This window comes from Rhamphochromis sp. 'chilingali' (assembly GCF_963969265.1).
Source record: "Rhamphochromis sp. 'chilingali' genome assembly, chromosome: 17".
In the NCBI taxonomy this organism is placed as follows: Eukaryota; Metazoa; Chordata; class Actinopteri; order Cichliformes; family Cichlidae; genus Rhamphochromis; species Rhamphochromis sp. 'chilingali'.
Window position 1 is genome coordinate 12,934,500 of NC_137944.1, and position 19,748 is coordinate 12,954,247.

The 19,748-nt window shown below is 42.2% G+C and overlaps 1 protein-coding gene across 1 annotated transcript in view; it reads left to right on the top strand.

Moving 5' to 3' along the window:
• csmd2 (CUB and Sushi multiple domains 2) overlaps window positions 1-19,748 on the top strand; it is a 296,524-nt gene extending 276,776 nt beyond the window's left edge. Inside the window, exons 69-72 of the mRNA XM_080862285.1 lie at window positions 120-207; window positions 4,702-4,834; window positions 13,870-14,047; window positions 14,583-19,748. Coding sequence (XP_080718411.1) covers window positions 120-207; window positions 4,702-4,834; window positions 13,870-14,029 — 381 coding nt within the window. The 3' untranslated portion in view covers window positions 14,030-14,047; window positions 14,583-19,748. The remainder of the gene's footprint in view (window positions 1-119; window positions 208-4,701; window positions 4,835-13,869; window positions 14,048-14,582) is intronic.

The following is a 19,748-nucleotide window of genomic DNA, read 5'->3' on the forward strand; positions in this document are numbered from 1 at the left end:
TTTGACGTGATATTTCATTTTCTGCGTGCACCAGCTGCTGACACTTTGGTGATACGCTCCTTTGTGAAGCCGGGATGTGACACATTAAGCGTCTGTCTTCCAATCCTTTCTCTCCCCAGGTGTCCTACATCTCTTCTTCCAACTCCTACGTGTACCAGGGAGTTGTCACCGGAAAAGGCTTTGGCCAATTTGGTCTCCAGAGACTGGGTGAGTGAGTGGTCCACTTGGTCACAGAAACCTGTGACCGAGTGATCTCCTGGGAAGATTTTGTTTTTCTTTGGATTTCTATTCGGAAAAAAATGTCACTTGAGATGTATGTAATGTCTCTAAGCTCTTACAGCATACACTGTGGTGGGTTTCACTTATCTGTACAGTGTAAATACTCTTTAGGATCATGTGTCTGTGAAGCTAGCAAGAGGCAAACACAAATGACATCCGTATACACAAACCATACACTCACATTCATAAACAGCTAAACAGAATGTTTCCTTTGACAGTTATTTGTTGACACCTGTAGTCTTTGCCAAGTAGCCTCATATCTGGCAGTTTTCATGTAGCAAATATTATCTGTTCATTGCTGTGCGTCATTCTGTAGTTCCTTCAGCAACTTCAGCTTTGCTGCCAGAGATGTAGAAGTGCTTTTCAAAGAGTTACAGCTGTCCACATACAAGGTGATCAGAAGGTTTTGGAAACAAGCCCATAAGATTAAAACATTGAATCAATTAAAACTGATTTAAAGTTAGTATCTGTCCTGAGTGCAGTCTGGATAGCCCCAAGAAAATCATACTGAGCAGGAGATCTGACATTTCCCATCTACCTCCTTTTGCACTGTGAACAAGATTTTTCCACAGAATTAAAATTTTACTTTTAACCTGACCTGGCCTTCATGTGGATGATCATCCCTGGTGATGGGGGTCCATCTCAGCAGTTTTTTGCCAAAGGGTCCACAGTTTGTTTCTAAGCTCAAAGGCAAACCGTCAGTTGAAGAGTGACCAGGAGCATGCTGTTCGATTATTTTTCTTTTAGACATGGGGTTATGCACTGTAAATCTGTCCCCCAGGGTGAGACTGTTATTGTAGAGTTCTACTGAAACGCCCTGAGGCGTCTAGGGGGAGAGCGCTGAGTGGAAACGGCATCAAGTGTGTGCCAACCTGCCATCTCCAGCCAGCGCAGAGCACTTTGAAAACGCAGGAGGTTTTTGGCTACACGTACACAATCTTTGATCACCATCTGCCCCACAAGCCATATTTGCCTCCTGCAACATTGTCCACTCCTTGAAAATGAAACTGAAGGGTCCCTGTTTTGACAGACTGCCGCGCCTCACATAAGCACAAGTGCAAATGGACGGAACAAAACTTCCACTGACAGATCGAAACGTAGCAGTTGCGGTAAAAACAGCCGTGAAAGATATGAACAGAGCTTTAGATCTTCTCATGCACCCAAGAGCTGTTTAATCAAGCTGTAGATGAACTGTGCATTAGTATTTTTTAAGGCACATTTTTCACCACGCCTTGTATCCTGTCTCAAATTTGTGATGTATTATGCAACTCATACATGCCTTATGTGTTAAAGGTACAGTGTGTAAAATTTCACCACTAGCTGTCAGCAGATTTCTTACTCAAGTGCAGAATCCTTGCTACAGGGGCCACTTATTAATCCCTAAGGAAATTGGGGATTAAGATCAAGGATTAGGGAAAAACAACTCTGGCCGCCCTTCATCTGTAGAGAGTATATAGTCGGTCAGTCTGCTGTTTACCTGTCAATATGTGCCCAAATCTATTTACCCTGGAGGAAGCTGTAAAACTGTGAAAGGAGTCCGATACAAGTCGATGAGTCAGTCAAGCTCACTTCTGGCGAGTTGTTGAGGACATCCTGAACTTTATTGTCAGTAAGGACTGCTGTTAGCTGACAGTAGTGAAAACTTCTTTGAAGTAGATCTAACATTGTTTAAGTCAATGCAGATAACCTCTCATACGATGTTAAAATGTAATCAAATGGTTTATCAGAGGGAAAGACGGATTTTTAGGACACTCAAGACTGAAACATTAGCTGGAATAATGCTAGCTTATAACAAGCTGTTGTTGTTATTTAGCCGTCTCGTTATCAGCTGTGTGGAGACAGGAGGGTCCCATGTATAATTTGCTAACAAAGATTAATTGCAACAACATCGGGTATAAAAAAGCATGTTTGCACATGTTTTCATCTGTTAGCACCCTGACTTTAGTTTACCAGATGAGGCATGACGTGAGGAAGAAATGAGGGACGAGAGAGAGAGCAGTGTTGGAGGAGGAGAAAGATATAATGAGACAGAGATGATGAAAATATACATTAACAAATTGGACAATGGGCTTGCTCATAGGGGGTCATATAATTGTTGGGTTTTTCGCTGTATCTATTAATGTGCGATCTACTGTACAATATAAAGCACCTTGAGGCGACTGCTGTTGTGATTTGGCGCTATATAAATAAAATTGAATTGAATTGACAAGACCCGATTAAGCAATTTAATTCAGTTCAATTTTATTTATACAGTGCCAAATCACAACAACAGTCGCCTCAAGGCAATTTATATTGTAAGGGGTAGACCCTACAATAATACATACAGAGAAAAAACCCAACAATCATTTGATCCCCTATGAGCAAGCACTTTAGCGACAGTGGGAAGCAAAAACTCCCTTTTAACAGGAAGAAACCTCCAGCAGAACCAGGCTCAGGGAGGGGCGGGGCCATCTGCCGTGACTGGTTGGGGTGAGAGAAGGAAGACGGGATGGCAATGTCCTTCTTGTCCACTGTTTTCAAGATGTTTGGGCAACATCAAAACATCAAAAGCACTTGCTCCTATGGATTTTGAAAGTATTATATCTAACTTTAGGAGAATGCATCAGTGTGTTGGAAGCCATTATGGCTCACTAATCAGTGTATATATTTATAAGTACAATATTATTTTTTCTGTTGAACAATATCCCTAAAATTACATACTGTACCTTTAAACCTGAAGTAACATTGCTTTTGTGTCAGATCCACCTGACATACAATGCTTCAATGCACCAATACATGGCTTTCTTTTATGTCAGAAATTAATGATGCATGTGTCATAAAAAAGAGAGTATATTTAAGGCCCTTTTTTAACTGTATTGCTGTACATTTATTCTTTAATTTTACATCATTCTTCATATTAGTTCTGGTTTAAGAACTAATCCACAAAAAAATGGGAAAAGTTGGGGACGTGAATTTAAAGTTCCTATAACAGAAACCGTACATTGGGCTTAGTGTGATTTCTGAGTGGGTACCTTAAATTGCTTAGTAATCTGATAATAACTTAAATGAAAGATTACTTTTGTCCTAAGCTTCCATCAGCAGTCAGGGACGCTTGATTAAGCATTGTTAATTTCTCACGTACCCGTGATAGGTTTTGCCTCGCTCCGAGTCTCTTTAGCTCACGGTATTCATTAAAGGTCGCTGCGCTATACAGAGAAACGATTAGAGGAAGAATGAATTGTGACATTGTTATGTTTAAAATAGAGGAGGCTGTCCTCCAGATTTTTTTTTTTTAATCTGCTCACATGATGTCATATCTCGTATTCACATAAACAGTTAAATCGCAAATGCTGCTGCTGCTTTGGCTGCTTTCGTATTTGCAGAGACATATTTCAGAGGAATTTAGCAGCTTTTGAAAAGCAAAGCCCACGCTGGAGATGCTTCCATATTGGCTGCTAGACAAACTAAAGAAGCCAAAGTGTAGGTACAAAGACGGATCAGATACAAGCAGGAATTTGGAATTGAGCGCGAAGTTACGCCGAGGGTAACATAGATTAAGTGTGTGTGTGTGTACACGGTGAAAGTGGATGTGAAAATCTGCTGTAGTGACAAAGGTGTTTGAACAGCGGGTGCGGTCCACAGATACACACATGCACATCCTGCTACAACAAACTGATTGAGCAAACAGCTCTTAATTAATACCGAGGGTTAGGGCTTATACCAGGGTATTCATGTGTACGCAGGTTTAAGCGTTTATTTTAAAAAAATTTAAAAAGCAGATGCGTGTGTGGGAGGTGGGCTAGACATCTTTGAAATAATCCAACTTAATTTGTCGACATTTTGCGTTTTGTTTTTAACTCGGCGGTGTAACCGCCAGTGCGGTCTGCCTGTGTTTGTGCATCTGTTTGTGTGCGGTGGGGGGTTGATTGGCAAACACCGCACAACCCGCTAATTTAATTCCTTCCTGTTTGTCTCTCGTCCTTTATTGGAGCGTTTTTGGCATTCCGTGGCAAACAGGTGGGCTGTCACTCCTCCGCTGTTGCTGTTACAGACACACACCTCCATAAATTAGAGAATGAATCTGAAATGAGTTAATAGCTGTCGGGCTTTGATGTCAGTAATTAAGAGTCATTGTTGGGATAATGAAATTTGACATTCCCAGGGGGCGAAATGAAGCTAAAGTAAAGCAATAAACCAAGAAGAAGAAAAAAAGCCAGTTTATGCTGCTCGGGCTATTATTTATAAATGGAGTCTTCCTGGTAGCCTTCTTCAGTCATCACAAATTCTTTTATGAAATTGTTATCCTATTTATTTCCACTTATGGACTGAGGAGGATAATATCACTTTTGTTTATTGGAACTTTTTTTTATGGGACTTAATTGTAGTCATACGCTGAAGTAATGCTCATGTAATGTCTCAACTTCTTGTCTGTCTCTCTTCCAGAGAGTATAGATCCCAGCAGAGACCAACAAGGCTACAACTTTGCCTCCAACAGCAGTTCAGTGGCAGCAGCCATCCTAGTGCCTTTTATAGCCATGATCATTGCAGGCTTCGCTCTGTACCTCTACAAACACAGGTAAGGCTCGCTACAACTCCAAGCTGATCTTTATTATTTCCCTATTCAAGGAGGAGTGTCCTTGAATAAGACCAGAAAAATGACAAACAACATTTTCTGATAGCTTATTTTATTTGTTGACAGTGCTGAAGAAATGCTTAGTGCGATTACATTTCAGGAAATGAAGCATCCAAGTGGCCGCATCCTATTCAAGTCATTCTCCCTATGTTTATGAAAGCAATATCATTGCATCAGTGATTAGGTTACCCATATTCTGCACGGATTCCTTTTCTTTTTTACTTTGTGAGCCTGCAAGAATATTGAGGCGCACATGCTTTATTGTTCAAAATACACAATACACTGCAGACACAGGGAACAGCAGAGGCATGAAGCAGACCGATATGACACAAGACAAGTGACAAGGGAGAGAAAACAACACATGCATATAAGAGAAGCTGACAGGGAATATGTTTACTTGAAGTTCTTTCCTTTTTTTTTTTTTTTTTTTTTTTTTTTTTTTTAAATGACATCAGAAACAGCAGTATGCGACATTACGTGATGGCAGAGCTTCAGTTCATCCTTTGTCATTTTTTTTTTTTTTTTTTTTTTTTTTTTTTTTTTTTTTTTTTTTTTAATAAATAGGACAGGGGGAATGAATGAGAGAGAGAGGGGGAGAGAAAGAAAGAAAACCAAAGGGGAGAAGAGACGGTGAGAAGGGGGGGGAAGAGAGACAAAAAAAAAAAAAAAAACTCCTGGGTCACCTGTATGGAGAAAAACAAACAAACAAACAGAGGAGACAGCAAACAACAAAGAGCAACATAATAATAGAGAAAACAAAGCACCATCACAATAAACTAGCTAGTCATAGATATCAGTATTTACTAAGTAATAAACAATATTGTGCAGCACGCAAGATAGACAGCGCACAGTGTGCTTTGAGGCAGCAGCCAAGAAAGCTTTAGTCCGCGTCTGTGAATACCCATGTGTGCATACCTGTGTGGATCAGCATGCTTGCATTCCAAAGGTTTCTCCATGTAATGATCTGCTAGGGAGTGTGGGGGGGCCTCAGCCCCGTCCTCCAGGGTGTGAAGCGGGTATGGAGGAGATCAAAACTCCAGACATCCAGAGGCCCCCAGAACACAAAAGACCATGGAAGACCAACAGAGGGGTAGCCGCGCCACTGTTCCAGTAAGAGCTGAGGAGAGTCCCAGATGAGGGCTCACTCAGCAGCCGCGGAGCAGAAGCCAGGGGGGGTTGCAGTGACGCGCCCGTGAGTTCCGCCGGCCCCCAGCTGTGCCTGAGTGACCGAGCCCTAGGCCGAGAGGCCGGGGGCACCCCACCTCCAAAGGGGGCCCGAGCGAGCCCCAGGCCCCAGGCCCCGACAAGCGGCCGCCAAGGAGTGAGCCGGTGTGTACCCGGACGCCCACCCCCAGACACAAAGAACCACCAACACACCGACACCTGAGGGAGTCCGCCACCGGCAGGGGAAGTGGTGGTGGGTGGAGATAGGCCTCCAAACCTTGGAGGGCCTGAGGTGTCCCCAGAGAGGTGGCGTCTGATACCCAACCTGACATATAGACACAGACATACAGGCACACACAGACACAAACATCCATTCCCACCCTCATGCTCTCATATGCACTCACTCCACACTCAACCAACGTGGAGACAGACATAAAGAGACGCTGTACACACGATCACACTCCCCAAGCGTACTCTACAATCCGGGTCTAGGTACCCTTGCCCCTGGAGGGGGGAATTGCACCCAGACCCAGGTGGTGTTACCCTTTTCCCTGCGGTGGGGAGAGGCAGACCACCCCGACTCCGCAGCAGCAGGGAGGCCCCACACCCCAGACCGCAGTCGGACGGCCAACTCTTCCTACTAGCCCTCCCGCTCCAGCAGGCCGCAGAGAATGGGGGTGGGAGAAGACTCCAAACCTCCCTCCACCCGCTCATTGTAGTGTTGATGCATATGTGTTCTAAGGTGCAATTAAAACCCAGGAGGGCATGGAGCTACCTGCCAAGGAGCAGCAGGTAAGCGCATAGTCCCTCCTGCTAACCCTCAATGACTAAGTGTATTTAAAATTGAGAGGTGGGCAACGACGTCAGGGGTGAGGTATACACCCTGATGGTGATTTGGACTCCGTGATTGTGCCCACCCCCAAGATCCTATATGTATGTGTAATGAGAGTGTGAATAATGTGAATGTCTAAGATGTGGGATAAAATTGAGGCAGAGGCAGCCAGAAGGGGACGGGGGGGGGGTAGCCTCCTCTGCACCCTGGTGACATACCCCCACTCCAAGGCCCTGCATGTGTGGGTGGTTGTGGAGGAGCGGGAAGAGGGAGGCAGCTGGAGATGGGGAGGGAAGGAAGGGAGGGGCAAGTGACCCCTCCCTGGGGCCAGCTCCCCCGCTGACCCCAGTAGGCACTCCCACCCTCCGCGACCCGCCAGGGAAGGGGGGCCCAGGCCCATCAGACCGGGGCCCAGTGCAGTAGCGCCCCCCGGCTCCACAGAGCCCTGGACAGTCCACCCAACCCCACCACAGAGAAAACTGCACCCACCCCACCAACCACACATCTTCCAGACTACATAAGACGGTAAACGCCCAGGCTGAGATCTTCCTCCACCTCTCCTGTATCTCCCCCTCCTGCAGAGAGTTCCTGAGAGAAGAAAGCTCCTGCCAGATGTGACCATCCCCCCCACCAGTTGAAGAGCCCCCCAGGCGGCTCGATGCACCGGCGGCACCCTGCTCCAGGGCCGGGCCCCCATGCACCCACCCGCCCACAACCCCGGCAACACACCAACCAGGACCCGAGCCCCCGAGGCCCGGCCCGGGCCCCCGCCCAGAGACGGAGCACCCCCAGAACCTCACGCCCATCCCGGACCCACCCAGGGGCAGCCAGGTTGCCAGGTCAGTAACCCACGTCCGTCAGCACAGACCCTCCCCTAGCCCCGCTGCACGCAGCCGCGAGGAAACAGTCACCTGAGAGCCAACAGAGCCCTCAACCGGACGTGACCGCTACCCCGGGTTGAGCCCCCCAAGGAAGATGCCTCCGGGGAACCCCCCGACGCCCTAAGCCTGTCCCTACCCCCTCACCAATCACAACAGTGAAGGCGGGACCAAACTATGACCCCCCACCCCCACTAGGTGATGGAGCTGATAAAAGGGGCCCAGAGCAATTGATCTGATGTGGTGGCAGAGGCTGTGTCAAGACTAATGTAATCTAATAGATAATTTCTATATTGGTTAGAATTAAGATTATTTTTATTTTTCCAGTTCATGAGGACTGTTTTCTTGGCTATGCATAGGGCAGTGAAGATCATATGGGCTATATTCTTTTCTGAAGTGACATTATCTAAGCTGCCCAACAAACACACTAAGGGGGAGGTTGGAATGTTACATTTCAGACATTTTGATAAGTCTTCACATATCTCGCGCCAAAACTTTTGCACTGGTGGACAGAACCAAAGAGCGTGGATGTAATTGTCTGGTGTATTGCCTTGACAGTGTGAGCAGTTGTTGGAAGATGTAAAGCCCATCTTGAACATCCGATGACCTGTATAGTGCACTCTATGAAGTATTTTGTATTGTATTAATTGCAGACTGGGATTTTTAATTAATTTAAAAGTTTTTAAGCAAATCTGAGACCAGAAGTTTTGGTCTAGGTTGACTGATAAATCTGCTTCCCACTTTGCAGTAGGAAGGGATATTGATTCATCTAATTTAGAAAGTGTTCTGTATATTTTAGATAATAATTTGGGGGATTTAAGAGTAAGAAAATGTGCCGCACTTAGTGGTGTTTGTAATTCAACTTGACTGAGGTTAAATTTCTTTTTTACTATGGATTTAATTTGTTGATATTCTAAAAACCTTTTCTTGTTGATCCCATATTGTTCAACTAGTCTGTCAAATGGAATAAATTCTGTTCCCTCTAATATATGTTCTAAATATTTAATTCCTTTACAACTCCATTCTGGGAAATTAATCATATTATTGTTTTGTAATATGTCAGGGTTATTCCAGATAGGTGTACGTTTGCATGGGATTAATGAAGACTCCGTTATTTTTAGAAACTCCCACCATGCTGTTAGAGAAAAGCTGATGTTGATACTTTTAAAGCATTCATGTCTTTTGATGTTTGAGCTAATAAATGGTAGGTCTGAAATCTCTAGATCCTTGCATAGTGCCTGTTCAACATCTAGCCAGGGCTCAACTAAGAAGGTATGTTTTAACCATTCTGAGATGAACTGAAGCCTGTTGGCTAAGAAGTATTGGTGAAAATTAGGCAGATCTAATCCTCCTCTATCCTTGGTTCTTTGTAGCGTTTTTAAGCTAATACGCGGGGGTTTATCTTTCCAAAGGAATTTGGAAATATATGAATCCAGAGATCTGAACCAATCTTGTGATGGTTTGTTAGGGATCATCAAAAATAAGTAATTTATTTTTGGCAAGATCATCATTTTTATAGTGGCGACCCTTCCCATGAGTGATATGGGTAAAGATTTCCATCTAGTCAGATCGCCTTCTACTTTCTTTAGAAGTGGGATGTGGTTTAGTTTAGTTAAGTCTGAAAGCTTAGGAGAGATATTAATACCTAAATATTTAATGTTTCCGGATTGCAGTGGGGCAGAGGAAGAATTATGGAAGGAGCAGTTAATGGGGAGAACTGTAGATTTTGGCCAGTTAATTGAATAATCTGAAACTCTTGAAAACCAGTTTATTAAAGTAATTACCTCAGAGAGGTTGGTTTGTGTGTTTTGCAGAAAAAGCAACACATCATCCGCATAGAGACTGATTTTATGTTCTATGTTCTTACATTTTATGCCCTTAATTGTTGTAGCCTGTCTAAATGCTGCTGCTAGAGGTTCGATAAAAATTGCAAAAAGTGAGGGGGAGAGTGGGCATCCCTGTCTGGTGCCCCTCAGGAGACAGAAGCTGGAGGATGTCTGGTCATTTGTTCTGATACGAGCCGTTGGGGAATTGTATAATATTCTTATCCAGTTTATGAAAGAGTTTCCAAAACCAAATTTGTGTAAAGTTGCGAATAAAAATTTCCAATTAACTCTGTCAAATGCTTTTTCTGCATCTAGAGATAATATTATGGCTTCGATGTTTTTATCGTATGAGTAGTCTATTAAATTAAGTAATCTACGAGTGTTTGTTGAGGAGTGCCGACCTTTTATGAAACCAGTTTGGTCAGGATGAATTAAGAGGGGGGTCATTTTCTCTAATCTATTTGAGAGAGCTTTGCAGATTATTTTAAGGTCTACATTTAAAAGAGAAATTGGACGATAGCTTGAGGGAAATAAAGGGTCTTTGCCTGGTTTTAGCAGGAGACTAATGTTGGCAGAATTCATATTTGGTGGTAGTCTGCCCTTTTCCTCGATTTCCTGCAACATGCTGTGGAATACTGGTGCCAAAATTGTCCAGAATTCTTTGTAGAATTCTGCAGGGAAGCCGTCTGGACCTGGAGCCTTATTATTGGGCATACTTATCAGGGCTTCCTGGAGTTCACTTGGCGTCAGTGGCGAATCCAATTCCATTGCTTGACTGTCTAGTAATTTTGGAAGAGTTACGTTGTCAAGAAACAGATCAATTTCATTTTTAGATGGGTTTATTTGTGGTGAGTATAAAGTTTCATAGAAATCCCTAAAAATGTTGTTTATTCTTCCAGGATCATATATTGTGTTCCCCGATAAATCTTTAGCAGCACATATAGTTGTTTTTTCTTTATTTATTTTTAGCTGGTTAGCTAGAAATCGACCTGATTTGTTACTGTGTTCAAAATTCTGCAAGCGAAGTCTTTGTATAAGGAATTGTGTTTTTTTATTAATAGTTTCATTTAATTCTAGTTTTGTTTTGCATATTTTGTTCAATGTTTCCTGATCTTGGTGGGACGCGTAGGCTTCTTCTAGTGATTTGATGTTTTTTTCTAATTCCTGAATATTTTTGTTTTCTTCTTTCTTTTTGTGTGATGAGAAAGAAATTATTTTACCTCTCATCACAGCTTTCCCTGCTTCCCATAGAACAGAAGCAGATATTCCGGGAGTGTCATTAAAGTCTAAATATGAAGTCCATTCCTTTTTAAAGTATTTAATAAAGTCTTCATCTTTAAGTAGTGATATATTAAATCTCCAGTTTTTACTTGGCGTAGTATTATTCTTGTGCATTAGTGTTAAAGATACAGGAGCATGATCGCTGACAGCTATAGGATGAATCTCAGTGTCTGAAATGTCACACAGCAGTGAGCTGCTGACCAAAAAATAATCCAGACGAGAGTAAGAGTGATGAACATGCGAGAAAAAAGTATATTCCTTACTGGTGGGGTGAAGAGAGCGCCATGCATCGCAAAGACCAAAGTCGTTCATATACTGTTTGATTATATTTGTGGACTGCCAATTACGCTGAGTTCCTGTTGTGTTGAGCCTGTCCATTTCTTCATTTAGTCCAAGGTTGAGGTCACCGCCAAGAATGAGTGTGCAATCAAGGTGTTCAGAGAGTGCACTAAAAAAACCGTGGAAGAATGAGGGTTCATCAACATTTGGACCATATATACTAACAATACATAGTTTTTTGTTCAATATTGATAGTTTAATAATTAGAAATCTACCCTCTGGATCTATAACTGTATCGAGTACTGTAAAATTAACATTTTTATGTATTAAAATTGCTACTCCCCGTTGTCTAGAATTATAACCGGCTGCAAACACGTTAGGAAACTCAGGTGTTTTAAGTTCATTTAAACCTGTGACAGGTTTGTGAGTTTCTTGTAATAAAACAACATCTGCCTGTAGTTTTTTAAGCTGGTTAAATATTTTTAACCTCTTTCCTCTGGTGCCAGCTCCATTTACATTCCATGTGACAAACCTCAGCATGCCCTTAATTGTGCGTGTATGTTTAATGATGTATGCTGGGTGTTTCGTTTAGACAGGTGGAGAGAATATGGAAACATCCCTTGTTTGTAAATAGAAAGAGAAAAAGAAGTGTGGTGAGAGACTCCATAAGTCTGACTATGTGTGTGAATATTCACTAATATGAACAAGCGTGGCTTGCTTATGTGTCCTGCGAGTCTGTGCGTGCTGTGAGGCTGTTGTGAATGTGCTGCCGTTGAGCTGATGTGTTTGCGTGATCGTGTTGTGAAAATATGTAGAAATAGAGGGTGTTGTTTGTAGGTGAGTGGGGAAGTAGGTGACCACAGCAGTGAAAGACAAGAGAAAGAAAGAAACCACATGAACTGTGAGCGACAACAAAAAAAAAGAGACGAAACGGAAACATTCCAATTAAAGCAATGACGGAGGGTGACGGTGTTATATCTGCTATGACATCCTACTGATATTACTAGGTTAAACACATTTTAAAGGAGAAAGTGTGAATGAATAAGAAAAGAGTGTAGCGGGTTCTTATCTGGAGTGCAGTCAGTATAACCACGGTGTGGTGCCGGGGTCGCGGTACAGCTGTCCGTCCACGTAGAGCCGGTCCACAGCGATGACAGCACGGGAGCCTTTCTGGATAAAGCTACGTCGAACTGGGAACAGGACCTTGCGTCGTTCCAGGATCTCTTTGGGGAACTGGTCGTTCACGCTGAAGTCCGTTCCTTTCAGCTCTCTGCCGCGACTCTTCACCTGTTCCTTCTGTTTGAATTGACTGAATTTGGCCACAATAGGCCGTGGTCTCCCGGTCCGCGACCGCGCGCCCCCCAAGCGATGTACTCTATCGAAGTCGATGTTCTTTACGGTGTCCTCCGGCAGCTTCAGGTGGATTTTAATGAAGCTTTTCACCGTTGCCTCTGCGTCCTCTCCGGCAGTTTCTGGAATACCAGAAAACACAAGATTATCTCTCATGCTACGGGCTTGTAAATCGATAACGGACTCTTTTATTTTTTTATTTTCAATGTTTAGCTGGGTCACGTTATCGGTGAGAGATTTAACCGACTCCCGTAGCGTGGCATTTTCAGCGGCAAGCGTTTCCACCTGCCGCTGGCTGAATTCCAGGGATTCTCTCAGAGATTTAAATTCCCGGTGTAAGATCTCCACCAGGGACAGCCTCGCATCGAAACTGGACAATCGCTTGTCGATGGACTCCAGGATTTCTGCGATGTCTTTGCCGGCAGGCGATGTTGTACCGGGGGAGTCTGCCTGGCGACTTCTCTTCGATGACGGCGTCTCGATTTTGGCCGGGGAAGATGCACTCTGGGCCTTATGCATTACTAAATCTTGAAAACAGCGGTCGATGTAATCTTGGAGAGCGTCTAAACTCTCCCCGTTGTCCTCCAGGGTGTTAGAGATGATAAAATAGATGTTGTTAGTTATATGACAATTGATTAGTATATTTGGTAATACTGAAGCTTGGAAAACCTTTGTTAAACTCTATGCTACCATTTGCTTTTTCTCCGCCAAAATCTCCGGCGTCTGACGTCACCTACAACATCACTTCCGTCACTTACCTCTCACTTCCGTCACTTACCCAGTGGAGTGTGGTCGCACACTCATTCCTGTGGTCGCACACTCATCTGTGGTCGCACACTCAATATCATTGCATCAGTGATTAGGTTACCCATATTCTGCACGGATTCCTTTTCTTTTTTACTTTGTGAGCCTGCAAGAATATTGAGGCGCACATGCTTTATTGTTCAAAATACACAATACACTGCAGACACAGGGAACAGCAGAGGCATGAAGCAGACCGATATGACACAAGACAAGTGACAAGGGAGAGAAAACAACACATGCATATAAGAGAAGCTGACAGGGAATATGTTTACTTGAAGTTCTTTCCAAGTTGGTGAAGTTTGCTCTTGCTTGAGTATATGCATCCTCCTCCAAAATACATTAACTTCAACTTCACTTTTTTTAATCCACTAAAGGCATATGTTACCCTCAATATGAGAAAATCTGTGATAACAGGAAACCTTCCCTGCAGAGAAAATTTGCTTCGTAACCATGACACAGCAGATTGTGGATGCTCACAACATTAGGAACATCTGGTGCTAGGAGTGGATAAAGATTATTGTTCATCCACCCCCACCCACACCTCCTTTTGTTTTGTTTTTTTAGAAGAAGACCCAAAGTTCCCTTCAATGGTTACGTGGGCCATGAGAACACTAACGGGCGAGCCACGTTCGAGAACCCCATGTATGACCGCAACATCCAACCCACTGACATCATGGCCAATGAGACAGAGTTCACAGTCAGCACAGTGTGCACAGCTGTATAGCAACCGCTTCCTCTGAAGGTGAGTACCACACCACCGTTGGGTCACCCTGGCTGCACGATATAAAAATAACTTGGAACTTCAGGCATCCATGATTTCATATTTTTCTCTGAGCGTAGATAACGTGAGTCTGAGATAATCGCACATCTGAGGCACCACAACTGTTGAAGCAAGACACAGTTTCTCCGAATGTAGTTTCAGACTCAACCTTTTACCTTCGTCCCATAAAGACTTTTCTATGAATAGAAAAAAACCAGGGATTGGTTTTCCTCCTGCAGTCTTCCCTTTGATCCGCACACCATCATATTAATTGTATAAAAAAAATAAAGTGTAGTTTGTTTATAAAAATAGAATGGTTATTTGGAATCATGGGAAAATGACATTAATGCATATATTTTCTCTGCTCTCTGTCATCTTTATCGTCTCCATTGTTTGTTTCTTTATCCTTTTCTTTTCAACCCACTTCTCTTGTTTCCTGGATTTGAATATATCTCTTTTCCCTCACCCTTCCCCACCATTTTCTACACACTCATCCTCTGTTACATCACCGATTCAGTCCGGGGACGAGAGGTGCACCACGTCCTCGCCTGCGTGCCAGCTGAGGACATCTATAGCTCCTTGAGCAGAGGGCAAGACAAAGATTATTTTATTTGCTGAAATACCTTCAAGAAACATCTCCAGCGGAAAAGGCGCTTACCTGCTGGCGATAAGAAAACAAACAGAAAGAAACCACGTGAAGACAACCATCTGAACACACGACAACAACAACGCGCTTTTCGTAACTTTACGTGGTTTCTTGATCATTCTCCATATTTCGAGGAAAAGCTTCCACCTTAAACTGCAGCCAGCGGGGAGTACGACTGGGAGCAAAGCTGTGATGACTTTTCTCACCGCCTAAACCCAAAGGGAATTTTACCTGTAAACTTTTAAGTCGAGAAATATACCTGTAGCTTACGGAGGCCTCTGTGCAAGCGAACTGTAAGACGGGCAGCGGCGTATTGGCTTGTGTGTGAATCTGAGGGAGACGGTCTGGACTGTTTCGATTCATCTTTCTCGTTTTTTTGTTTTTTGTTTCTCATTAGCTATTTTTATTGTGTTCGCTCTTATATGCTGCTCACCTTATTCTTTGAGTCGCTGGATGCCAGTTTTCTTCCCAGCTGTCCGCTCCTGAGGTTCTCGAAAAGTATCATCGGGGACCTCTCAGTTTCTGGCAGAGGATGAATTAAAAAATCAGTGAGTTTTTGAAGGCCTTGCTGGAGACACACACACACAGACACACTCGACTTCATCTTTTTTTTTGTAGCAGGAATAAAATTCTGCTTGGCGAGGCAGCTGTGTCCAGTGTAGGGGTTCAAAGGTAGCTTGGGCTGCTGAAATTTAAAAAAAAAAAAGCACTTAGTGAGGTTGTAGTGAGAGTTGTACATGCGAGTGTGAGTGCGTATGTTCATGTGCACATCTTGTAGCTGCCCTCATCTGTTCTCACCCTAAAAATCCAACCAAACACGCAATGCTGTCTTATTTTATTTTTTTGTTGCTTTAAGAAGTGAAAGTATTGAGTTTACGAGTTTAGGATTACGCCAACTCAGAGGCTCCGAAAACCAGTAAATTAAACGTCGACAATCTATAAATCCAGTCTCCATCATTTTTCTTTCTTTTCTTTTTGGTTTGTAGCGATCGATCAGATAGATCAAAGGGACCGAAGAGAGACAAATTCACTTCTCAAGCTAACACACTTGAATCAAAGGTTAAGCAAGGGGAAGTACTCTTGACATTTGCTCCAAAAACAGGCTTTTTTTTAACCATGCCGCCACCTCTGCTCTGAGGCCCTTGAGGAGAAGGGACCATGTCGCAACAAACCACAATGTAGCACAGCAAATCTGTATTTAGATTACACTATCTGCTTTTTTTCTTTTCTTTTTTAAAGTTTCTTTTAATCCCGGATCCAGCTTTGCTCGTTTCACTGGATTAAAAGGTGACACAAGTTGCAGCAGTAGCTCCGCTAAACTTTGGCCTTAGGAAAACAAAGATCAAAGTGCGGTCATGTTCTCGCTCTCTGGAAATGTTCAAATGAAGGCGCATGGGGTTTGAAGAATGGATGAAGCGAGAGATGCGTTCCCTCTGGATTGCATTCAGGTCTTTTTCATGCAAGCTCACTTCTGACAGCTCGCTCCCCTTTGGAAAAAAAAAAGAAAAAGAAAAAAATTGCGGAAATGATAAATATGATTTTGGGAGGGGGTTGAAAAAAGTGTTTATGTCTTTGCTGCTAACGCTTCCCCATATCTATGGCAACTGGGGAGTGATATGCAAAAAAAAATTATATTGAAAATGCAACACAGGAGGAAACTGTCATCTAATATAACAGCGGGGCTCTACCTTGGCTGGTGAATGACACGTCTGATGAAAATACGAATGCTTTGTGACCCGTATTAAGTGTGTGTGTGTGTCTGTGTGTGCTCCCGTACCTGTAAATGCTAACCTGCAGCTGCTAGGTGAGGTGAATAGTGTGCGAATTTCACAGGAGCAAATTGGGCCATTACGTCTAATTTGCATTAATTTTAGCTTCATTATCAAACCCATAAGAAAATTCATTTTTACATTCCCAATATCAGGACACGCTCAGATCCTTTTCACTTCTTTAGTTCCTTTTTTGTGTGTGTGAGTGTGTTAAAATCAAAAAAGGAAATTCATCTTATGGATTTTTGTTGCTGCGTTATTCTTATTATTATACATTTCTTTTTTTTAATGAAGTCTTTAAATTTGCCCGTTGTACATAATTTCCCTCAGAATTCCAGACCTTTTGAAACCAATCACCGTATTGTTTCTTCAATCAGTTTCGCTGTGGGTCGGTAATTGCTTTTACAATTTTATTACTTTTAAAGCTCGCGTTTATCTCGGCCGTACAGATAGAATATTGCCCCGTGCTTGCTCTGGTAGTGAATTGATGGGAGAGGAAACGATTGAATTACCCTGGATATTTCACAGGGAGAGGAGAAGTCGCTCGCGCATTATCTCAAAGGAGCTGCTACTCAGTTCCTATAGTTTTCTGTGGCTGTTGCACGTTGCATTTCATTTGTTTTTTTTTGTGAAATTGCTCCAAATATGTCAGCAAAGTGGACAGCTTCATTATTAAATCGCAGCTTCTGTTGAGGGCACTTTCAAGCGGTCTTTTCCCCAACTTACACAAAACGATCAAACGAACACGTGTAAATAAGGACGGCGTGTTCACGAACCCCAGAGGAAGCAATTCCGTTTGCCTAGATTTAGACTATAAATCTGGATTAACATAATACAGAAGCAAGCGCTCACACAAATATGATTGTTTTTACTAACAAGGGCTCATTCCCCACAAATTCAAGGATTAAAAAAAAGGGCCAAACACAATTTTCTTTTTTTCTTTTTTTCATGTTCATACCTCCAGGAAGCACTTTATGTTAATTATAGTGCCTTGTTACCCCCTTATATCATAAATATGCTTTAGACGCAGTGTTCTTATGTTAAGGAATTCCAGTATCTTTCCTAGGATTTTTTTTTCTTTGGGAAGGGGGGTTTCCTCTTGTTATGTCAGATATTAGAAATGTAAGTCTTTTAGGGTTTTCGGTAAAGCCCTTATCCCTGCCTGAGTAACCCACACACACTGAAGAGTCCGCAGGCTTTGTAGATCTGTTTTTAATCTTTGATCTCACTGAAAATCTGAGCTTGTTAGGTTCATGCCAGAGTCACCATCAGTTTGTTTTTTTCCCCCCCAAACGAGCCGTGTGCTCAGTCGTACTGTATTTTGGTGTGCAAGGATTAATGGCCAGGACTTTATGTTGTTGGCTTCGTGCTCGGCTGGGTGTTTGCCCTCTGTTTGCTTTGCGAGTTTAAAAATAAACCAAAGAAAGTTATCCAAATTCAGACGATTTAGAATTAGACATATAGTGATAAAAATTAAGATTTATTATTCTGTCACGTCTTGATGTTGCTTAATTTATTTCTGCTGTTGTTTTTTTATGTCAAGCAAACCATTTTATGGATACATTTCCCTTAATGGTCAGTACATCTATAGAAGTATTTAACCTATCTAGTGTTAGCCCAGAAAGTCCAGTCATATGAAAGTAAAGATCGCAGAGCTCTCAATGAAGCCGTGCTCTAAGAGTCAGAATTAAGTCTTTCTTAATAGCAGCAGGCTACTTCCTGGTTCTCTTTGCATATTTTAAGACACAAACGGCGCTCATCTTCAGTTCATTTTCGTTATCAGCCGGTCACAGCTCTGGGTTCTGTCCTGCTCTCCCATCTCTTCTATAATGAAACACACCACAGCTATGGTCTTTGAGTTTCCTTCAAAAGTTCACAGAGTTTTCCTCGCAGTCAGGGACCCGACCAACGGCTCTCCCTTTCTTCGCGCAGCACAGGACAGCACTGCACATGTATTGAAAGACCGAGCGATCCATCAGTTATGCCGTGTGACACGTTCTGCATCAGCTATCATTTATAATCTCCCGTCTCTCACTGCCACCACATATTGATGGCCAGACAACAAATCTCAACTTCCCCGCTGTGTTTTACAGGCCCATTCCATGCAATTTGCCTTCACTATTCAGCCCATTTCAGCTCTTCTAGTGGACTAAAGCGTGGGGAGAGAGGGAAGGGATGTATTTTGAAAAGCTTTGAAGCTTAAATGAGTTTTATTCTTTCAATGTGAAATGCGAGCAGCGTGGTAGTAGGATCATTCGTGATCAGATCACTGGATTTATTGCTCAAAAACTACTGAATGTATTTCATTTCACTGAGTGCACCAGAATTTATCTATCTATACTGTGTTGAATATCTGTAATCCCACAACTTTTTCTCTGTTTGTGTGCAGTAATGGATAAAAAAAAAATATAAAAAAAACCTGTCAGTATGTGTTATCTTTGGACTAAAAACAGAATGTCCAATTTATCTAGAGTATAATATAGCAAAGTATTTACAAAGAGCTGCTTTTTTATTACCAGATATTTTTCTGTTAGTTTTTCCATGGCAACAAACTTATAAAGTCCCATATTTTCATTTTGTTTTCTTTCAACATGTTTTTTTCAAGCCAGTTCTGTAAATCTCTCAACTAGTCTCTATGTGAGACTGAAAAACCCGCAATGCCCAAGCAGGTTCGACATGGCCATTAAAGGCCTCAACGAGAAAAAAAAAAAAAAGACAAAACGGCGAAAGGCAAAGAGCCAGTGTCGGTGTCTCGCTGTACACCAAAAGGATTTACCGGTGACGACGTGGACAAACGTGAGCTTAAGCAGACTGTGCAACGACAGAGCAACTGCAGAGGAAATATCTCTGAGATAAGAGAATATGTTAACAAATAAAAAAAAAACCTTTTTTTGTACAGAGATATATTTTTATGAAAATACATTTGTAATATAAAAAGAAAAAATGGATTGACATATATGTAAATGTTTTTCTTTTTCATTATTGTAGTACAAATGCTAGTGGGGAGTATATGAAAAATCTATATATAAATATAAAAATCTATATATAAATATAAATATATATATATAAATATATATATAAATATAAATATATACAAAGAAAAATAGAAACAAGGCTTTTTTTGTATATGTAAAAAAGATTGTATATAAAAGTTTACATACATACTGTACATATGTAAGACCCACCATGGCTTGTCTGCAATATATAAAATGTATTTTATCTGTCTGTATATGATGCTTTGCATTGTGTCTAAGCTTATTCTACTTTC